Genomic DNA, 13,667 nt, shown 5'->3' with positions numbered 1-13,667 from the left:
GCAGAGGTTAGTGGGTGTTTAGAATTCGCTGCCCAAGTTGGTGGTAGAGGCAGAAACTTTAAACTCTTTTAAAAAATACCTGGATCTACACCTAAAGTGCTGTAAGTTGCAGGGCTATGGGTCGGGTGCAGGAAGGTGGGATTAGAAAGGGCACCTGGGTGTCCTCGGGCTGGCATGGACAAGATAGACCGAATGGCCTCCTGTGCTGTAACTTTTCTATGGTTTTCTATGGAATGGGGCCTCCTTGGCTATCACGAAGCTCCATTTAATACAGATTTGTGGGCGGATCGCCAGGGATTTGACTTAGTGGGATTTTACTGTATTTGTAAGGTCCAGGATCCCAAATACTTTAACTGCTTTGTTAACCTGTCCTGTTATCTTCAATGATTTGTGCATAAGCATCTCCAGGTCTCTGTGTTCCTGCGCTCCCTTTATGGTTGTCTAAACCTGAACTTTATTTTTTCTTGTTTCAGAGCCCCCTGGATTACACTAGTGCAAAATCTCTCTCTGATTCTGGATTTGAACCAGGAAAGAAAAATTTTCTTCATCTCACAGATAAAGATGGTGAACAGCCCCAGTTTGCATCGGTGGGTGGACTTGCTCTGTAACCTAATGTTAATCCTAGCTGACGTTTAGAATTTTGTTCAGCTTTACAGTTACGATAGGCTTTTCCTCAAAACAAAAGTGTCCTCCTGTAATTTGAGTTTTTGTGGCTCCTACTGATACCAACAAGTAAACCATACAAAGTCTTCGAAGTGTTCATTGCATATGCAGAGCTTTGAGAACTGGAGAAATCTAATTGTGCAGTTTGCCTATATCACTCAAACCAAGTGAGATATTTTCTCAGCTTGTGTACATTGTTAAAGATTGCACATGCTGGGGGAAGAGATAGAGAGCTCATCTATTTGGTAGCTGCTGTTTTGAATACACGCATTCTGGGAAGAAAAAGTCCCATATGAGGAAAAACATTATAACTACTAGCCTCAAAGTTACTCCATTAAAACTGGCATGATCTGTTTGTCAGGCTGGAGAACAGAGTGTGTACCTGATAACTGACAGGAACTTTATTTCTGAATTGCTGCTTTGTTTTAAAATGCTCACGAAATGTCAAATGATAAAATGTAACAACCACATGCTAGAAATTCTGTGGATTACAAAAAAAAATCTTAGTTCCGAATTTATACAGTGATGATTTTCTGTAATTTAATTATTGCTGTGCATCATCTGTTTTGTGGTTGATGGTCTTAATCATTTGTAGGCCAGTAAGAAAGTATATAACTTGAGTATACTATATCTCTACAGGATGAGTCTGGTACAGCAGAAAGCAGTGGACATGATGACAGCACTCAGGAAAGGATTATTGGTCCTCAGCTGAGGGAAAGCACCATGGGCTGTGGAGAATACAGTAGTCAGAATTACTCGTACTCTCCTGTCCTGGGAAAATCAGAAACTGGTGAGTGATGAGTACTGGACAGCAGATGTCCTCTGTCTGAGAGCTTTTTTTCACGAATTTGAAAATAAAGTGAATGTTTAAATGGCTGGAGAGAAATTCTGATTGGATGAAAATCCTACTTAAAATTGTATCATTTAATTAAGGCTTAGGACCAGCACAAATCTGGGTAATCCATGTGGATTTTCCCAGAAACCTCGAGTTTCTGGCATGATTCACTCGTGAAAGACCCTTCTTTTTTTCTGAGTGCTCAGGCTGTTAAAATATTTTATTTTGTTGTCCTGCTTGGATCTGCTTCCTTGTATGGCAATTGTATGGTTCATTTAAATTTATTTATGTATGTGGAAGACTTTTTTTTATAAACTTGCTTCAAGTGGGTGTATTTTATTCAGCTATTGGTGTGAAGATAGAGATGCAGTTTGTACCTGTACCAGCCAGGTTCTGTCAGTATGGACAGTGAGTGGTTATTTTCTCATGGTAGCCTGACAATTGTGTTCTGTTCCTGGATAGCATGCTATTACAAGAGATGAAATGCCATCAACAGAATTGTGAGATTATACACAGTCTCAGTTGCTTCCTGCTCTTCGATTGATCTGTTTTAAGTCGCAGACTAGATCATTTGCAACTTTTTTTTTGTGTACCTACATGAGTGTTTGCTACCTTTGCTCACTTCAAGGGAGAAATTTGCTGTTTATTTTCCATTCATTGGTGCCTTGACTTCCATAGTAGAAACCATGGTTTATTAATGCTGCTTTTGATTTAAGTGAAGTTTATTGAATCTTGTACTCTTATAAGAAAGAGCTATTTACTCTGTTTTAGAAGAATCGCTAGTTCATACTGTGAGTGTGTAGTACATTGTATATCATTACACTGAAGCAAGATTGGTATATCCAACATCCAGGAGTTAACTTTCAAGGGGATTCAAGATCAGCAGTTGGAAGTGGGAAAGACCAATCTTCCATTCGACTAAAACCCTGACTGGATCAATAAGGATCCATAGCTGCTTATGAAGTAAAATTGGGGTAGCATTGCTTGGAATGCAGCATGTCTGTGTTTGAGCGACAGTCTCCTAGAGGCTCAGTCTGCGTTGAGCAAAGCTATCCCGCATGATTTTCTAATAAAAAAGGACATGCCTTAATATAGCAATTTTCATGTCCTTGGGTTGTCCCAAAGCACTTCACAGCTAATGAATTACTTTTGACACATAGTCACTGCTATGGCAGCCAGTTTATGAATGGCAATTTTCCATGGATGGCAATAAAATAAATGACCAGTAAAGCTGTTTTGACAGTGTTGGCTGAAATGCTGGACAGGACATGGGATGGGGAGGGGAGGTGAGTGAGTGAAGAACTTCCTGCTGGTCAGATTGTACCATGGAATCATTTGCATCTGCTTGAACAGGCCTTAGTTTAATATCTCCTCTGAAAGACAGCACTTCAACGCTTAGTTATTATGGTTCTGTTATCTCTTGTGTAAATAAGTGTTCCTATTTGATGCATTGCATAAATAAAATCATGTGGAAAAACCTTTTCTGCTTATAGATGAGATGTAAATTGAGAACTCATCTGCCCCCTCAGGTGGGCCTAAAAGATCAACAACGACTAATTCAGACAAGAACAGGAAAATTCTCTCCTTTGCCCTGGCCAATATTTACCCCATGATCAACATCACAAAAACAGATTATCTGGTCATTATCACGTTGCTGTGCACACGATTCCTATATTGCAACAATGACTATACTTCACAAAGCACGCCATTGTCTGTGAAGTGCGTTGCGGTCGTGAAAGATGCTAAATGAGTGCAAGTCTTTGTTTTTTTTACAATGTTATTTAGATCTGAACTAAGTGTGGCATGTTGAACTCTTAGACCCACTGTAGCCGGATGATGCATCATGCGACTTGGTGACTATTTGGTTTCAGTGAAAGATGTCAGGATTCCAAGTTGGAGCAGTTGGCATCTCTATTCAGTAATGCGACTAAAAATAGTGCCAATAAAAGTACTGACAGACACCCTTATAGTTCTCTTTATATTACATAGTGTGGTATTCATAAAGAATGAGAGCATCATCTAGTGGAGGAAGAATTTTGCTGCATGGAATCATTAAAAAAATAAGATAACCTCTTCCTAAAGTTGGAAGGATTAAAAAAAAAACTTTTGGCTTATCTATTGGATAATTACAAGCAGCTGAATTCATCCAGAGTTTAGCTGTTAAAACTGTAAGAACCCGCTTAAGTGCGGGTTTGCTGAACTCCCTCAAGTCAAAACATTTTTTTAATCCATAGATATGTTTTACCTACATCCGTTGAAATGATTTTGCATTCCTGATGAGGGAAAACTGTTTTGTTCCTAAATATTTCATGACCTGATGCCTGAACCATTAATGTATATATCCAGAGATACTTTGAAACTTGACTCCTTTATAAATCTGCTGAAGTGATAAATCTGGATGCCATGTGACTGTATTAAAAAATGGATTAAATTGTTCATTTGATGTTGTCAAAGCAGGAGGGATGTCTAGGCATGGATACACATTTCCTTCAAAGCCCTCTCCACGTTATACTGCTACTGCCCCTATCTTTATTATTCAAAGTTAGTTTAGTTTTCATCTAGACTGCCATTACACTCCTTAGGGTTTCTTGCTGTTGGGACTAGTGTTACAGAGAAGGGGCATGTGTGTCTGTACGTTCTGGATGGGCAATGTCTATTGGTACAAGGTAGCGTGATTAGCAGTCAGAACGATTGTTTCCAACAGCTAACTCCTGTTAGCTGGTATATGACAACAGGATTGGGCAGCTTTGACATGACCCTCAGACTAGTTCAAAGCATAAGCTCCCACAGAAGCCAGTGATGTGCTTTGCTATATGAACATCCTCATAACTTGTATCACTGGAGTGGCTGAAGAGGAAAGTAGAGAAACAAATGTCCAGTTGATAGTATTTTCTACATTTTGAAATAGTAAAACTTCAAATTGGCCACTAGGTCTGTATTTTGGAAGAAAGAGATGATGGAATACTTTGAACAAAAGTACTGGTGGAAAAATTTGTTTTTTAAATGCAATCTTTCACAAGTCTTTACTCACCCTCAACTCCTAGTGAAAGAAAAAAACTTGCATTTAAATAACATCGTTCACAACCTCTGGACATCCCAAAAGTGTTTTGCAACCAATGAACCACTTTTAAAGTGCAGTCACTGTTGTAATCTAGGCCAATCTGCACACAGCAAGCTCCCACAGACAGCAATGACCATATCATCTGTTTTTAGTGAAGCTGACTTGTGCGCAAAATTGTGCATAGTCATAGTTCTGGTAATGTTGATGGACAGTAAATACTGACCTTGCTGGCAATGCCCACATCCTGAGAATTAATTCAAAAATATTAAGGGAAAAGTTATTTTCAGTGAATTTAACATTTCACCCATGACTGATGAAATTCTGTTTCTTGTAGGATATGTTGGATTGGTAAACCAAGCTATGACCTGCTACCTGAACAGCTTGCTGCAGACGCTCTTCATGACTCCTGAGTTTAGGAATGCACTGTACAAGTAATGACTCACTTGATAATTTCTGTATGCGTGGCCAGAAACAGAATATAATTAGGCATTTAAGCACAAGGCAGTGCTGTAGCTATAACACTGGAGAATTTGAAGACACTGATTTGTATCTTGATCTGTAATCAAGATCTGAACCTGGACTTGCTCTGGAACAGAAATACCCAAGTTTTTGTCATCATGAGCTCCTTGCGTACATGTCATGAAGCCTTAGGGCCACATATTAAGTTAATGCTCCCATTAACCTGTGGATGCCAACAGATCTCATCATTCTGATTTAGGATTTATCCACCAGAAGCCACAGGAGAACAGCCCTTTCTAAACTTCCAGGCCCACAAAATTCACACTTGAGAAATGGAACAGAATTGTTTGGGTTATGATGGGTCAATTTTCAGGGCCCAGGGACTAGAGATGCTCACGAGGGTGCAGTTTGAATACCCTTTCTTTAAACTAAGTATTTACCAATGTAGAACAAACTGTCTGGATGAGAGGGCTAGGAGGAAACTGCTTGGGAGAAGAAACATTTCACTTCCCACTGGTGTTTTACTGTTGACAATATGTAATTTTAATTTTATAACATAAGATCCTGAGAAACCAACTCTGTCATAATGCTAGTTCGGACCCAGAGATGATTATAATAGACCACATCTTGTAAAATTGCACATATTTATATTGTTTCAACAAATTTATTAATCAAAACTGTATTAATTGGTTGGCATGAATATCATAATTGTACTTTTATCAGTGCTCTCCAGAGCTGTATCTTTTACCAGTAGACCCTCAGCTAGCAGAATTAAGAAGCACCTTGACTGATCTCTCATAAGAGGATGAATTCTGAGCCCTGAATGTTCTGACCTAATGATTTTTAAATGTTAATTTTCTAGTGGATGCGTGGAGCTGTCTTTCAATATGTTAAAGTTATTCCTGTGTGGATATATTCACAGATGGGAGTTTGAAGAATGCGATGAAGATCCAGTGATCAGCATTCCTTATCAACTCCAAAGGTTGTTCGTCTTGTTACAAACTAGTAAGAAAAGAGCAGTGGAAACAACAGACGTGACCCGAAGCTTTGGCTGGGATAGCAGTGAAGGTTAGCTGGATTTTAGGCCTAATGTACTCTTAGGTGTAAGCTGCAAGGGGGAAGAAAATATTCTCAAAGTTGTTTAGTAATTAAGCTTTTAATGTGGCTTGTTAAGGCCTAATTACTGTTGTTTTCCTCACTAGCCTGGCAGCAGCACGATGTCCAAGAGTTGTGCAGGGTCATGTTTGATGCATTGGAACAGAACTGGAAGTATACTGAGCAGGTAACTCCATATTCATTTTAATAAAATATCAACTGATAGGCCTGGCCTTACTTGAAGGGGTCCAGGATGAAACAATTTTCTTTCTTTCATACTGTTTCTATTGTGACAGGTAAAATTCAGAGCAGCATTTATGTTACTGCTATTTAAAAGCTGTGACACAGCCTTGAAAGTCACAGCTGTGACCTTCTACACTGTGGTATTGCTGTTAGAAATTGCAGTATCGAGTTATAAGCAAGCTATTGGTCCATTAGTCCAACTTTGAAAGTATGATTTTTTTTTTGTCTTTTAACTAACTTTTTTGGATTATGTATTTTTGAAAACCAGAAGTTCTACTAAAGAATTTACATTTATAACACCTCTTTCAACCACAGGACATTTCAAGTCACTTCTCACCTAATTATTTTAGAAGTATTGTAATGTAGGAAACATGGCACCCAATTTGTGCACTGCAAGGCCCCACAATCTATTTTAATGATGTTGGTTGAGGAGTAAATATTGGACAGGACACTAGGAGACCTGCCCTGCTGCTCTTTGAATAGTGGTCATCAGATCTTTTGCATACACCTGAAAGGGAAGACGGGGCTCAGTCTCACTGAAAGTTGGCACCTCTTGACAGTACAGCACCCAATTGGTAGCACTGCACCACTAGTGTTAGCTTTGATTGTGTGCCCGAGTCTCTGGAGTACGACCTGGAACCCAGAATCTTCTGATTGCAAGGCAAGAGCCTTTTCCATTGAACCAGGTCCAGCATCAGTTTATGCCCATGTTAAATGAGGAAGCAGAATTTTGGCAAAATGTTTATGGGTTGTTGCTTTGTAGAAGTGGTTAAGTTTATTCCTTGGTTTTTTTTAAGTGTTTTTCCTCCTTTTAAGTTTTGGATTTTCAGAGTCTGCTTTCTCCATCTGTTACCACTGAATCAAACTGATGCCTAAAAGAGAATTAAATGTTTTAAATGCAAATATTTGCTGCCATTCTTCTGGAAAGAGCCTTTAAAGACCTAATTTTAAAATCACAAACTATGAAGCCAATCTTGCAGAATTCTGACTCTACTTAATTGATATTGTTAGGTACAAGCATTAATCTCATCCTTCCCCACTGCAATTTGCTGCTGTAGAATTGAAGTTATAGAATGTGTGGAAGTATAACTGCATTGCACTAAATTTCAGCTGTGCTTTAGTGTTTATTCCAAGAAACCTTAAGTTGTGCCTCCTGTTTCAGGCTGACCTCATTAACCAGTTGTACCAAGGGAAATTGAAGGATTATGTTAAGTGTCTGGAGTGTGGCTATGAGAGCTGGAGAATCGATACGTACCTTGACATCCCACTGGTTATCAGACCATATGGCTCCAATCTGGCATTTAACAGTGTGGTAGGTGTCCATTTCTGTTGCCCAAAGTGGCACACGATGGTGAGGCTATGCAATAGGGCTGGACTAATGAAATTTCTTAACAAAACTCTTTTTTTTCATTTGAACTCTTGAAAGTTGGGTAGTTGGCACCAAAACCAAAATTTATAATTTCCAAACAGTGACTTTATCTGCATGTGTTTTATGTTGGTCTACATGTCTAAAATGGAAAATTTGACCATTTTCCAAGTAATGAGATGTGAAATATTCACCATAAACAGATAATGTAGATGAATATTATAGAATGTTGACTGCAACTGCATACAAAATAAAAATAGGAATATGAAACCAATCAACAATAAAATAAAGGCAAGCTTGAATTTATATAATGTTTCATGTCCTCAGGATATCCTAGCAAATTAATTATTTCTGTTATTAAATATTCTCACTATTGTTATATGGGCAAATGTGTCAGCTGTATGCACACACCAAGATCCCCCAAATAGCAACGAGATAAATGATCAGATAATCTGTTTTGGTGATATTGATCAAGAGGTAGATGTTAGGCGGACATTGGACGAACTATCCTGTTCGTATTCAAATAAAGCCCTTAGGAGTTTTATGTTCAGTTGAGCAGGCAAACAGGCCCTAGGCTCAATGTGATCAAAAGATAGTACTTCAGAGAATGCAGCATTCCTATAGTACTGCACTGGAGTGTCAGCCTAAATTATGAGCTCAAGTCTTGAAGGGGTTTAGAACCCACAACACCTTAGTCACACAAAAGCCACTAACTGAGCAGTCTTGACACTTCCAACAAGAGCTTACCTATATATATCACTTTTAACATAATAAAACATCTCAGCACTTAATGGGAGCGTTATCAAACAAATTTCGACACCAAGCAACATGAGCAGATATTAGGACTGGTGCCCAGAAGCTTCGTCGAAGAAGTAGGCTTTATGGAGTGCCTTGAAGGTGCATAGAGAGATAGAAAGGTTTAGGTAAGGAATTCTAGAGCTTAGAGGCCAGGCACCTGAAGGGGGGACCACCATTAATGGAATGATTAAAATTGGGATTGCTCAAGAGGCCAGAATTAGAGGAGTGCAGATATCTCAATGTTGTGGAGCTGGAGGAGTTAGCAGGGATGGAGAGGGGCAAGTTATGGAGGTATTTGAAAACATAGATGACAATTTTAGAATCGAGGCATTGCTTAACTGGGAACCACTGTAGTTCAGCAAGAATGTGAATGTTGCATGAATGGGACTTGGTGTGTGTTAGCACGCAAGGAGCAACATTTTGGATGGCCGCAAGCTTATGAAGGGTAGAACATGGGAGGTTGGTCAGGATTGTGTTAGAATGGTTAGGTATAGAGTAACAATTTAACCAATGGATCATACAAGTTGAGCTGAGATAAAAACAAAAAACTGCGGCTGCTGGAAATCCAAAACAAAAACAGAATTACCTGGAAAAACTCAGCAGGTCTGGCAGCATCGGCGGAAAAGAAAAGCGTTGACGTTTCGAGTCCTCATGACCCTTCAACAGAACTAGATGAATCCAAGGAAGGGGTGAAATAGGTGAGCTGAGAGATATTCTTCTGGCAATCTTGCCAAGAATCAAATTTGAGAAGAACCAGAGATTGTTCATGTCTGACATTACAATGGACTGATCTATATAATGATCGGTATGGCCTCCTTCTGCGCCGTTAAGATTCTGTGAATTTTTGAACAATAAGAGAAAACAGCCATGATTCATCTAGCATTTCCCACACAGCATCGATGCCTTGTGTGTCACAATATATATACTGCCCACCCCACCCGAGACCAGGTGATCTCAATGGAGAGGTGAAAATCAGACAAAATTCCTGGTCAGTTAATGAAAAGAGATTTGGAAAATTACTCTTGATTCCCTTAGGCAAATAAAACTAGTCCAGAAGATCACACTGGCCCTGAATTCCCTGCAGTACCTTTCTCTTGTAGGAGATGATGTCCATCCAAGCTAGAGACAGGCCCGGCTCCTGCATGAAGGAATTCATCATGGCATGAGCTGGCAACCTGTTCCAGAGAACCACTATTCTCTAAGCAAGGAACCACATCCTGACATCTAACCTAGATCTGTCCTTGCACAACTTAAAATAAGGATAAAAAACAAAAAAACTGATGTTGGAAATCCAAAACAAAAACAGAAACAGAAATACTTGGAAAAACTCAGCAGGTCTGGCAGCATCGGCGGAGAAGAGCACAGTTGACGTTTCAAGTCCTCATGACCCTTCAACAGAACTAAGTAAAAATAGGAAAGGGGTGAAATATAAGCTGGTTTAAGAGGGGTGGGGGGGGGGGAGAAGGGGGGACGGAGGGGTTGTTGGGACAAGCAGCCAGTGATAGAAGGAGATAACCAAAAGATGTCACAGACAAAAGAACAAGGAGGTGTTGAAGGTAGTGATATTATCTAAAGGAATGTGCTAATCAAGAGAGCAGGACAAGAAAAGTACAGATAGCTCTAGTGGGGGTGGGGTGAAATAATACTAAAAGGGCATAATAGGTATAGATACACAATGAGCGGAAATACATTTAAAAATAATGGAAATAGGTGGGAAAAGAAAAATTATATAAATTATTGGAAAAAACAAAAAGGAGGGGGAAGAAACGGAAAGAGGGTGGGGCTGGTGGAGAGAGTTCAAGATCTAAAATTGTTAAACTCAATATTCAGTCCGGAAGGCTGTAAAGTGCCTAGTCGGAAGATGAGGTGCTGTTCCTCCAGTTTGCGTTGAGCTTCACTGGAACAATGCAGCGAGCCAAGGACAGACATGTGGGCATGAGAGCAGGGTGGAGTGTTGAAATGGCAAGCGACAGGGAGCTCTGGGTAATGCTTGCGGACAGACCGAAGGTGTTCTTAAAATAAGGACCTCTGCTTTTCCTTAACCTACTTAATTGAAAGAAACTGTATGAGCAAAACCTTATTCCTTTCTTTATATAAACCTCATTTTATTGATGAAAGAATATTTGATTTGAATGTGCAGGAAGGTTTGAAACTAGTAGGGTCCCATAGTGTTTTTATTTATCTTTGTTTGTTCTCACACTAGGAAGAAGCGTTGCAAGCGTTTGTTCAGCCTGAAACCTTGGATGGCCCCAATCAATATTTCTGTGAACGCTGCAAGAAAAAATGTGATGCGCGCAAGGTAATAGTTTTGGAGTGATGAAAACTGACCATTGTGCTTTCAAGAAATGTTGAACAGAATGTGACTTGCAATCTTTTTCTAAAGGGTCTGAAGTTCCTGCATTTCCCATACTTACTGACGCTGCAACTGAAGCGCTTTGACTTTGACTATACCACGATGCACAGGATTAAGCTGAATGACCGAATGACCTTTCCAGCTGAGCTCGACATGAGTCCTTTCATAGATGTAGAAGAGGAGGTATGTGCAATAATGCTGAAGGCTTGGTTATTAGACACGGTCCAACAGTTTCAAAGCTCTGATCCTTTCCAATAACACAGCTCAGATGCCAACTGCAGAAGCTATAATTAGGATAGAACAAAAAGCATGAAAGTAAAGGTACTAAAGATAGAAAGAATTCGCTTTTTTCTAGTTTCTTTCAACACCTCAGAACATCCAAAAGTGTTCTATAGCCAGAGGCACTTTTGAAGTGTAGTCACCTTTGTAATGTTGGAAATATAGAAACCTATTTATGCGCAGCAAGATCCCACATGCAGTAGTCAGATAATTGCTAGATAATCTGTTTTTGTGATGTTGATTGAATGACGTGGAACTTGCATACAAAAAAGGGGCATTTAAAGACCCTCAATCATGAGGATGTCCAGACTGTTAAAATGACATCCCCTCATGCTGTAGATTATATAATTCTTTTATTTTGAAGAGATCACCTTAGATGGTTTCACATTTAACAGAAAGCATGATAATTGTAAATAGCTTACATCGCTAAAACCTTGGAGAAGGTCATTTCAATTTTTAACGAAACATTGAGAGGACTTTAAAAAAAATTCAGTTTTTGTAAGAATGTGGTATGCTATATGTTGGATATACTCCAGAGAATGTGAGAATATGGAAGATGCTGTTGCAAGGAGTAATTGTGGTGAATAACATAGATGCATTTAAAAAGAAACAAGATAAATAGAAGAGGGAGAAAGGAATAGAAGGACAGGCTGAAATGAAAAGTGGTGGGAATTGACTTAAGCGGAATATTTTAAAATGTCATGGCCCTGTTTGGCCAAATGTCCGGTTATGCAATGCATGTACAAAAAGGATAACTTTTTTCTGATATGGAACTGGAAACTCTCGGGTGCCTGACAATTTGCAAACTCCTTCTGCTAGCACTGGTTACATTTTGGACATTCCATGTTCTAATCCATCCCAAAGGTCGAGATAGAAATTGCCTGAGCAGTGGGCTTAAAAGGACCCGCCATCACACCAAAGCACAATATTACGGAGAATGGAAGTTGAAAATTAATGCTGGAAATACTCAGCTGGGGAAACACTCAGACAGCATCAATGGGGAAAGAAAGAGCAAATGAATTTTCCCAGCTTTGTCATGAAAGACGAGGAGGCGGTGCAAGGGAAAATAGGAGGGCTCTGTGTTGGAATGGCTCCAGGATGCATTCCAGCCACTGGGGAACTTCCAGGAGGTGGCAGTGAGGGGGAGATGCTGTGAATAGAATTAGCTGCATTTCCACAGAGGTAGGAAACCAGTGAGGATATTTAATGCCCCAATTGCGAGTGATTTTGCAGCCTCTCTGTTATTTTGCTGCTGGTGGAGCCCTGCCTCCCCCACTCCCATGCCGCCACATCTGAGCTCAATGGAGACAGCCTGGGAATTGGAGTCAGAGGCTGCGGGCAGGAAAGGCCACAGCCAAGACTTAAAATATTCCATTGGAAGGGCTTCCCCTCCCCTCCTGAGGGGCCTTAACTGATGGCCCTCATAATTATTGAATTGAATCCATGCCTCCTCATGGCCTTTGACCTGCCTCAGCTGCACCCATCTCACCTGATGTGGCTGCTTAGGCTCTAGAATCACCTGCCCTCTTATGAACTGCAGCATCAGAAGCCCACCCACGATCGCTCATAGGACAGCAAATGCAGAGGCAGTCAATTAGGAGGCTACCTCCTGGAAGGTTACTGAACCGGCCTCGCTACCAGCAAGCACAGGCTCTTGACCCCTACTTGGTCCCAATGTTGTGGTTGCGATATCTGCGGGAAATCCAGCCCACCTGTTTAGGTTGGTTAACTTTTAGATCTGTTCTGATCTGAAGTGTTGGTTTTGTTTCTCTCTGCACAAATGTTGAATGTTTCCAGCATTTTCTGTTTTTATTCCTGGCATCTAAACCATGCTGCAATGTCACAGCAGGTAAGTTAGACTAATTACCTGTCAATAATGTAGGAGCTTTAAGTTCACATGCATTTAACGCTGTGTGTATTCTGATACCTGCCAATAACATACTAACTGCTGGCGTGGTTATTAAATGTTTTTTTGACTGTAATTCTACCACATTGTACTTAGAGAGAGAGAACTACAAAAGAAAAAATCGTGTGTCTGGATAGCACAGGCACAAGCCCTTAATCTTCAGAATAAAATGGTAATAGCCAGACCTGTACCTACACATTCTTGTCAGCAAAAGCCTAGCAAACTGGACCATTAATGCAGTGTTCAGTCATCTCATTATTGAGTTACATTCTTAGCTATTTCCATTAAAACATGTCACATTTTGCAACCTGACATTTTGTGACTGCAAGCTTAGACTAATCACTGTGGTCAGGTTAGTGCACAAAACAAACTCTCCACCCATCCTGTCAGGATGTGGGCCGTACCTGACAAGATCACATTTCTTGCTTGACCCTTTTACCCTGAGAGTTGATTGGCTTGCTAGCCCACTTTAGAGTAACAAAAAAAAGTGACAGGGTGCTGGAAGCAGATTTAGTAACTTTCAAATGGGAATACACGAAGGGGAAAAGATTTAGGAAAAGACAGGGGAATGAGAGTAATTGGAAAGCTCTTTCAGTGACCCAGCAAAGG

The 13,667-nt window shown here is 40.0% G+C and overlaps 1 protein-coding gene across 4 annotated transcripts in view; it reads left to right on the top strand.

Annotated features, from left to right (window-relative positions):
* The window catches only part of usp47 (ubiquitin specific peptidase 47), a 155,220-nt gene that overhangs the window by 78,530 nt on the left and 63,023 nt on the right, over nucleotides 1–13,667 (top strand). For all 4 annotated transcript variants that reach the window (XM_041196914.1, XM_041196912.1, XM_041196913.1 and 1 more), the window contains 8 exons: nucleotides 474–587; nucleotides 1,303–1,453; nucleotides 4,894–4,990; nucleotides 5,941–6,086; nucleotides 6,221–6,300; nucleotides 7,519–7,668; nucleotides 10,724–10,819; nucleotides 10,904–11,056. In XM_041196914.1, the coding sequence (XP_041052848.1) occupies nucleotides 474–587; nucleotides 1,303–1,453; nucleotides 4,894–4,990; nucleotides 5,941–6,086; nucleotides 6,221–6,300; nucleotides 7,519–7,668; nucleotides 10,724–10,819; nucleotides 10,904–11,056 (987 nt within the window). The remainder of the gene's footprint in view (nucleotides 1–473; nucleotides 588–1,302; nucleotides 1,454–4,893; nucleotides 4,991–5,940; nucleotides 6,087–6,220; nucleotides 6,301–7,518; nucleotides 7,669–10,723; nucleotides 10,820–10,903; nucleotides 11,057–13,667) is intronic.

The sequence above is a fragment of the Carcharodon carcharias genome, chromosome 10 (genome assembly GCF_017639515.1).
Source record: "Carcharodon carcharias isolate sCarCar2 chromosome 10, sCarCar2.pri, whole genome shotgun sequence".
Taxonomy (NCBI): domain Eukaryota; kingdom Metazoa; phylum Chordata; class Chondrichthyes; order Lamniformes; family Lamnidae; genus Carcharodon; species Carcharodon carcharias.
Note: the sequence above shows the minus strand (reverse complement) of the source record. Positions and strands in the feature narration are given on the sequence as shown.